We start from the raw sequence: 9,271 nt of genomic DNA, 5'->3' as shown, positions 1-9,271 counted from the left end.
GGTGTAGCTTTCCTCTTGGGCTTCTGTGTTTGTTTTACGTATTGCTTTCCTCTTCCTTTTGGTCAGGAGCCTTTTTATGATCAGGCAAGATAATTCTGAGCAGCAGCACGGAATCTGCAGGACAAAATGAGCCTTTGCCTAAAATATCCAAGAGACAAATGGAGGTAAGTAGAAACAAATGGATTAAACTGTTTGGGCTGGGGAATTGCTGTCAGTTCATTATTCGGAGATTACTAACAACTAGTAGGTTGGATTTGTTGTTGTGGGTGGAGTTTTTTGTTGTTTGGTGTTTCTTTTTTTCCTATCTGGCTGCAATTTTAAGAATTTAACTGAAGTCTGGTGTGGAAATACACTGAAGTTGTAATTGCGTTCAGGCCTTTGGTAGGGATTACAGAGTTGGTAAGGACAGAAATTTTTGAAGCAGCATTTCCTAGGCCTTCATGGAAGACCTTAAACACATCTTCCCTCCTCCTTTTTCTCCCATCTTGCAAAGTCTCTCTGTATTTCTGATTCACTGTGCACACTATACCTAATAAGACAGTTTATCCTGCTCCTATTATATTCCTGTATTTCATATATATTACAGAGATTGTATTTGCTCAGCTGTATTGAATCCTATTATAAAAGCAGGGTGCAGAGGGCAGCTTCTAGATGCACAATGAGTCTCTGTAACTAATAAAATATAGCACCTGCTCTGCTGGAAGTATCAATGTGAAGCCAGAGTCGACAGGGTAAGCAATCCCACTTCATAATCCTATAATGTTGATACAATTTGGTTGTACCAACATAAAAGACATACTCTAAGCTAAGATGGACTTTGACATAAATTGAAAATGGTATTTTTAAAGGAAAACAACTCAGTACAGGATTTGATGACATGCAGATCTTTTACCTATAAGGTGTCATATCTGGCAGTTAGGTGGAGGAAAATAGTCTCATTTATCGTGTTGTGCAAAGGCAGCTAATATTTCAGTTTAGAGAAAGAGTGCATGTCCAAACAGGACTCCACAAGAGTACCAAGAGCAGACAATAAAGGACTAAATATTCTTGACACCTCTTCTTTCTGTTTTCTATATTATCTTTTAAGAATCTTGACATTTACTGAGATTGAGGTTTTTCTGTACTGTTCAATGAATATTTCTAATATCAAACTTCAAGTTACATTAGTTTTTCATGCACACCTGTGGTATGCTTTTAGTCTGTAACTGCACTAGCATGGTTTTTGTAGCCAGGTTTCCAGACTCAACTGCCAAAAAAAAAACCACCACTGTTATTTACTGTTTGCCGATCATTCAATCTTATGCCTATTTAAAAGTTTTCTAGGAAAATATTGATAGCAAACAATTGCAGGCCAGAGACCACGAAGTTTGTTCATATGTGAAACAGAATGAACATTTTCCTGAAACATTTTTTAGAATCTACAAACTTTTTAGATTAGTTTCTTCTTTTGATCGCATAGAGCAGACACTATGCTCCCTCAGGCTGTGAAGTACCAAAAGCAGAGATGCATTTTGATGTGTGAAGAGTTTGTAACCTGTGAGAGAACATTAGCTCTGCAAGTGTGTTAGAGAGGGACAGCCTTGAACTGGGGACATGTTAATGATCTTTCTGTTGGTCACATTGTCTCTGGCTTCTACTATTTTCCTCCTACCTGACCCCCTCTCCCGTGTAGACTCAAAGCTCCATGGGACAGGGATGTTCCCTGACTGGGTGTTCACACAGTGCTTGCATGTGTCTTACTCTTACTTACACAGCAGCATAGCATTGATAATAACTCAAATGTTCTGGCTTTATTCATTCCTTTCCAAAGCAAAAGTTCGCTAAAGTTGGTGGAAGTTTTTACACGGCAGGACCAGACCTCAAAGTATGACCGCCAGTTCATTGGTGTCGTGGAAACACTGAGTTAAATTGCATTTATGTTGGCAAATCCATGCCCACAGAGCTGAGTCACTCTGCACAAAGCAGCAGCTATGGCTCCTTTGAACATTTGCTTTTCCAAAGTACATCCTTCCTCTTCCACCAAGGCCTCCAATGTGCTTCCTGCTGCAGATGTTTGCTTTTCATACACTGCACTGAGACAGAAACAGAGGCAGTCACACTTCAAGCTATCAGATTGGTAACAAGTGCAGAGAGAGAGAAAGTCCTGTGTCAGGATCAAACCCAGAAGACCAGCCTGGGTTATGTTTATAGCCTTGAACCACTGATACAGACAAAGAAACAGGGATATAAGATCATTATTAACCTGTATAGTTATTTTCACAACCTGACTTTAAACTCACTTATACCACTGCATATTTCTACTAGCTTTTCAGTTTCTCTTTTTGCATAGCTTGAAATATTGCCTACAGCCTGTGTAAAATCTGAAGGAGCAGGTTTTGGACACATGGAAATAACCTGCTGCAGTCAGCAAAGCTGCATCAAGGTACACTGGGTGAAGTCGGACCAGTTGCCCCTGCTTTCCTGAACTCTCAGATAAAGCACAGACCTCGGATTTCTGCTGTGAGCAGTTCATACTCACAAGTCCCTCTGCTCCACACATTCTGCATCTTGCAAAACTAGCCCTTCAGCACCCTGCTCAAGTGAGAGCCAAATGAATACCACAAAACCAAAGCTGAGGTCCCCCCTGCTACAGAGGACTAACCGTCTCCTTTCAGTCTATCCTAGAGTACAGCTACACCAGTCAGAGGTACCAGCTTCAAATCAAGTAGCTCAGGAGGGCTCCAACATCTCCCCATCACAGCACAGCTTCAGTTTTAACCAGCTTACCAGACTGAACTTGGTGCTGCTGCAGTACCTAGCTTCAAACCCACACATGTTGGTCAGCTAGACTACTGAAGATCCAAAATGTTTAATATTTTCCAGTGCACTAACTGAATAGCCAGACATTTTGGGGACAGATCTGCCATGGCTCCAGGCCTAGTTCTGCAATTGCAGGTCATGCTGCATCTGCTCCACGTACTCTGAAATTACTGTGTTCCAGTCCTGAGTGCATTAGGTATCCCAATTTGGTATTCCTTTTTGCAGATGTGATGTTCTTTTTGGCAGACATACAACAGATTTCAGTCTCCCTGAATCCCGTCTGTTGCACATGCATTTAATATGTTCAGGAGTTTTGTTAAGCAATTGAAAGACCTGGATTTAGAGCTGTCTATCAAAAAGCAAATAATCTTGAAAACGTGTGTGCATTTGAGCGAGAAGAGCCAAGTCCCCATCTGGCAGGGGGAACCTTCATCTTCCCACAGCATTATTTCTCCAGATTTACGGTCTCAATTTTACACATGTGAAAAATACCTGGATTTTAGTTCTTTCACTGTAATAAATATGTAGATCTGCTCCCATTATTTTAGAGGGGTTTATTTCTTGTTGACTTTTTAAAATCACCCCCTGCTCTGTTTTTAAAATACATTTTTTAAAAGACTCTTCTTTTTGGACCTTAGGAGTCATAATGAATCAAAACCTGTTAATGCAATTCAGTTCAGATTCGTGTTGAGTCATGGGTCCCTCTCAAGTATGTGCAGGAGTCAAATCACGTCCATGTAAGGGGATTGGCAGTAGCTTTGGAAATATCTGTCCTCTTTCTTAGTTTGCACTCATGAGCTGTACTTCCAGCTCACTTTATAAAAGCAAATAAACATTTTGCCTGCAGGCATCAGATATTGTCTCAGTAACAATCTCTATATCAGTGTGCTGCTGCATATGATTGGAAGGCAGGCCCTGAAATATGGTATGTGGTCTGAGTGTGTCTTACACTGTTAAGATTCATGGCACTATTAGAAAATCCTGCTTTTTCCCTCTCTCTCGTCTTTTACTCAACGCCGAACAAAGCCAGACAAGTGGTTCATACAGTTCCCTGTCATCCATCACATATCTGCTCTTTTATCATACCTGTGCAGCATTTTCAAAATCAATGTTAATATCTTGTCAGTGATTATTAAGTTGTTTTTCATTGCCCACGATGGTGAGGTGATCAGAAACAAACCATTTCAGGCATCACTGGCTCAGCCATGTGCACAGAAACACATTGCCGTCCCAGGAGCCCTCGTTCCCCAACCCCAGCCCCTGGCTGATGCTCCTCTGCCTCACCATCAGCTCCATCACTGAGCTCCTGCTCACTTAGAAGGGTTCCCTTTGACTCCTGGAGTATATTTCTGACTCACCCTTTGCCTCCTTTTACCCATTTGAAGTATAGGATTGCACCACATAACTGCATGAGCTGTCCTGCCCCATGGAACAGCTTGTGACTGCTTCGTGTTGTGGTGGGGCATGTGTGAGCTTGGCAGCCTAATCATCAAGCCAGACAGACGCATGCCTGGTTCCCCTCTCCACCCCAGTATTAATAAGGTGGACCTTATTACATGCTTTGTTAAGCCACAAGTACAACCACAATATTAGCAGTCACTCAGTACAAGCATTGATCCTAACCTAACAGTATTCACACAGGACAGGTTTTCAGGTTTTTATATTCTCTTGTGTTTCCAGGTTCTGGTAAAGAAAAGATGTTGAAAAAAACATTTGAAACAATTTATAATCTACTGTTGTGGATTCAGATAGGTATATTCAGATAAACATGTGAGCACATTTGTTGAGGGAAACAAACTGCCATTCTGAACAGCTGGAGAATTGGCCATCCCCAGAGTAAAGTCTATCAAACCTAGAAATGTGGCACACTGCCAGACAGCTGCCTGTGTGTCATTTTGATGGTCACACAGGAATACCCTTGGGGCAGGAGGGGATTAATGATGACTCTCTGAAACCCCAAGTGCCTCATTTTTGAGCTTCCCATGGCAATATATTTCTTCTTCCATTTTCACTTTGTTCTTAAAGCTTCACTCTTCATTTAAACCCCCTAAGGAAACTCCTTGTAAGATAGATGTACATTACCCTTTCAGGAGAAAAAAACCTCTTTCAAAAAAGTAAATACTGAGTCTATTTAATAATGCACCTCATGTATATATCTCTCATCTTCTCTAAATATTAGTTCAGAAAACAGCTTTCATTTATAGCAATTTCATTGCCATAATCCAGATAGCATGGATTATTTCTATAGTGGTGGTCTAATGTTAGTTTGCAAGAGCTGAAGGCAATTTGCTATCCTAACAAATTGCTTTTGTCCTTGGATGAAACCGACAGCAAAGACAGTGCCCCTGGTTAATTGGAAACACTAGATAGATATCCATAATGTTCTATATCTGAAGTCTAGTTTTGCAGATGTTATTAGCATTTAATTTAGGTATTATAAAATTAAAACTAAAGCTTTATAATTATTTTCAAGCAGAAACCTCCTTGGAAATAGCTTGATGTGGTGTTTTGAAAGAAGTCAAAAGATCACCTCTTCATAATGACCAGGGAGACATGGATCCAAATAATGATGTCTGGGTATTTATGTGAACAATTCTTCTCAGAGGTGCCCATTATAGCTAATTATATACAATCCACATCAAGCTTATAAAATCGGAAACACACTTCCTCTGAATCTGTCCATGAAAATGGATGGAATGAGGCCTAAATCCAAGTCCAGCTGTTTAATGTAAGACTTAAGAGCCATTGTGTGAAATACGAGATTTTGTCAACACTGTCCTCAACTACGGCTAAAAACTCTTGTGAACTCTTGTAAGAACTGTTTCACCCGCAGCTAGAGTCAGTAAAAATATTATTTGTGGGAGACAAGAAGTGATTAGCATCTAACAACTGGTTCTTGGTAGAGTCACCTTCAGACTAGCCAGGCACAGTCCTACTTAATCTGCCTCTGTTTCCAGAGCACTGATCACCATGTATCTCTGCATCATGGCCATCCATCACACCCCCAGTTTCTCATCTAAACACTGCCAGCAGCACTGTGAGCAGCCCAGCGCAGACATTCCCTCCGTCGCCTTCTGCATCTTATTATTTAAGTTGCTGCCGGCAAAGAAAAGGAAAGTGGCTGTGTCCACAGTGACATTTGCAGAACTCACAGCTTAATCAATGCTGATCCTTCCCCCCACTTCTCTGCTTCTCCTTTTTGAGGCAGCAGAAGAGCCCTATAAATCCACCCAGTCATCCAGAAATACCACTCATTTTCCAGAAAGCCTTTGGTACCCTGACTGCTTCCAAGTGCACATTCTATGTCCCCCTCAGCCACCCAAGGTCCCCCAAGCAGAGCCATTGCCAGGGCTGCCAGAGCCTACACTTATCCCCTAGTCAGCAGGAGTATCTCTGGCAGCAGATGGGCAGAGCAAGGAGCCCTTCTGCTCTCTGCAGATTAATCACAGGGGAAACAGGACTGCAACAGCACTAAAGGCAGAGCAGGTCACCAGAAAGGCTGGGTGCTTTGAGAGAGACTATTCTGCAAACAAAGAAACTTGTTGAAAGGTTTTCCAAAACCTTGGAGGCTGGGATGGTTGTAAATAGTCCCTAATCTCTTCCATTCCAACAAAACGTTTTTTTTCATTTTGGAAAGGAGCAGGCAAACCTCCACTGCCAATGCAACTCTGTTCAGCTCACTTACCACCGCCCGGACATTACTGAGCGACAGTGCAGTCTGTGGAGAGGAACTCAGCTGCAACAATATGTCCTAATGAGAACTGTGGGGGATTCACCATGAAGTGATTGATCCTCCTGGATGCCAGGTGCCCCATGAAGTCAAGCAGAACTGGCAGGAATGTGTGTGAGTGCAGAGCAGCAGCTGCCACTGCTGCCTGTCATTGTCCCCAGGACTTCTGTAGGACAGAGAATGAAACTGGCCTCTCCACATCATCTAGACCCTTGCCACCTTGTTTCAACAGCATACCCTTGCCTTTTGGTAATACATGTGTAAGCAACAATTTATAGAGGGAGCTTGTTTGGTATTTTTGTTTGTGCAGAGTTTATTTTTCTTTTTTTTTTTAAAGACAGTTTTCAGATATAGGGATTTTTTTTTTTTTTTTTTTTCCTCTTCAGTTCACCAGGCTGACACACCAATTTGTGATGTGCCTTGTTTGATACAGTACATCAGTCAGCTGGAACTAGATTTCACATAACAAAGCATTGATAATGTAATTGGAGAGGGAGCATCGTAACAAAGATAGACATTCTTGGAAAACTAGTATTCCAGAAAGTTTCAGTATCCATAAGCCTCCCTCTCCATCTTGTGTCTTGCATGTTTGGTGCGTGTTTGCACACCTTCCTCTCTCTCACCATGCCTGTACTACTTCTCAGCTCAGATGGCCTCATGGTGTTGGTGCTTTCATTGTACTGATAACAGTAGGATGGTTGCCTCTAAACTTTCTCTCTTCTGCTGTGTCTCCATGTGCTTTTCTGACACGATCTTCTTTGCAAAATAGTCAAGGAAAAGTTAGGTACCATGTTGTTGCACACAGGTTTCTTTAAGACTTCGGGGGTCAGAGAAGGAAAGGTTTGTTTTTTGGCTCCCATCACAAAATAAGCCCCTATATACAGCAATAAGGCTTACTGCACTTCAGGGGGAAAAGTTCCATCTGGTCGATATTCCCACCTGTGTGGCTGTTTAGCATCTCTAGATCACACAGCGATATGAATCTAATCAAGTCTCTGTCTCAATTTTCAAATCTCATTGAAAAGCATATCTTGTTTCCCTTGTCAGTACTGCTTAATTTTCCTCTTCCATTAAGCTATTATTTAATTCACTGGCAGCAGTTGACACTTACAGGCAACACAGTTCAGAGGACTGACCTGGAGCCACAGTCCAGAGCTGTAGGACTCTGTTCCTCACAGTCCCACAAGCTTGGACAAAGCCTCGTGTCCCAGTTTCTTCATCTTTGACATAAGAGTAATGTTTCTGCTGCCAAGAGAGGCTGGAATGATTATACCCTAGGAATATTGAATGCTAAACACTTGTACTAGTCTATTTATCATGTTTATAGAGCAATGGCTTGCAGGAATAAGAGACTAGAGAATGGCCCTGTAGTTACAGGCTTGGGCTGGAGTACAGGAGATCTGACTTCTGTTCCTGACTCTTCCACAGGTAGCAGGAGAGACCCTAGGCAAGGTTTGGGCTTCAAACCTCCACCTCTAGAATGAGGAATACAACCCTCTCTGGAGGCTAAATCATTCTTATTTATGAGTTCACAAAGATATTGGTTACTGTCACTTTTTAAGTGAACTGCTATATGTGCAATTCTAGTGTAGATTCAGTTTATAAATAAAGGACAAGATGGAATAACTGCAGTTAGGAGAGGCTTTGCAAAACTCAGTCAATGTCTATTGTCTTGTATTTAATGAAATCTTGCACACCAGAATTAATGCAACAAGGGAAATGCCTCTCACAGCCAATGCTGACTTCACTAGTTGTTCATGACATTGAGCAAGACAGCTACTACTTTTGCCCCTTTCACTGAAAATAAGGAGAGCGCCAGCAGACCTAGTACCTACTAAAATATCAAACGAGATTACCCACAGTCTGGAAAACAAACTCACATGCTCTGTGGATTGTCCTGTTAGTGCAGTTTCCAGACAAGCATCACTATCACAGTTCAAAGAGTTAAAGTGGTGCCACGCCTGATCTCCCACAGGAGGTTTGAAAGAGCATGCAGAGGTCCAATAAGTATAATTAATGTCAAGTGGTGTGGCAGGCACAGTCCGTTCTGCTGCCTCCCACTGCTCTGCCCACCAGCTGCTCCTCCAGGGCTGCCCTGACGTGCCTGTGAAACTCTGCTCCAAATGCTCTGCTGCTTTCGGTGTTTCCTGAGGTAACACTCAAACAGCTCATCTGCTCTTTAAACAACTCACGGTCTCCATGAAGCGCCTGATGATTGGAGCTCTCTAGAGCCCCCATGGTGCAGCAGCTCACACCCTGTGACACACACACTCTTCTGGCCTCACAGTCAGGGACTGACAAAACAGTGCAACTCGAGTTCTATGAAGTTACTCTAGCACACAACAGCTGGCTAGTTGCCCTTATCAGTTTTCATAGCTCATGATCTCATACACACTCATGTCAATTTATTGGCATCAGTAAGGTTACTCACGGACCTGTCTTCTCTGTAGACCAGTGCCTAGGCCTGCACAGAATGTGGTTTTTTGCAATTATGCCATTTCATCTGCTGAGGATATCTCCCTGCTGCCCTTTTCATCCTCACTCTTTGACTTCAATTATGGAACGTGTTGTTTGGGTTTATTTTTAATATGTTAAGAATAGCTGGAGTAGCAGAGATGCTGACTTGAGGATACCAAGTGTTGGCACTGTAGGTACAGCAGTAAGAAAAACTTTGGTTAATGCAGAATGTGCCTTGAGGGAGCTAGTTGGACAAGAAGATGGGACTGAGCCATCTCCCTTCTC

The 9,271-nt window shown here is 42.2% G+C and overlaps 1 protein-coding gene across 4 annotated transcripts in view; it reads left to right on the top strand.

Moving 5' to 3' along the window:
• The window catches only part of LOC102083677 (calcium-activated potassium channel subunit beta-2), a 143,669-nt gene continuing 134,398 nt past the window's right edge, over nucleotides 1-9,271 (top strand). For 2 of the 4 annotated variants that reach the window (XM_065073801.1, XM_021293064.2), the window contains exon 1: nucleotides 2-164. In XM_065073801.1, the coding sequence (XP_064929873.1) occupies nucleotides 127-164 (38 nt within the window). In that variant the 5' untranslated portion in view covers nucleotides 2-126. Of the gene's footprint in view, nucleotides 165-9,271 lie in introns of all 4 variants that reach the window. The other 2 variants (XM_005506568.3, XM_021293061.2) reach the window with 2 other exon arrangements.

The sequence above is a fragment of the Columba livia genome, chromosome 9, assembly GCF_036013475.1.
Source record: "Columba livia isolate bColLiv1 breed racing homer chromosome 9, bColLiv1.pat.W.v2, whole genome shotgun sequence".
Classification (NCBI taxonomy): Eukaryota; Metazoa; Chordata; class Aves; order Columbiformes; family Columbidae; genus Columba; species Columba livia.
This window is presented reverse-complemented; position numbering and strand designations above follow the sequence as displayed.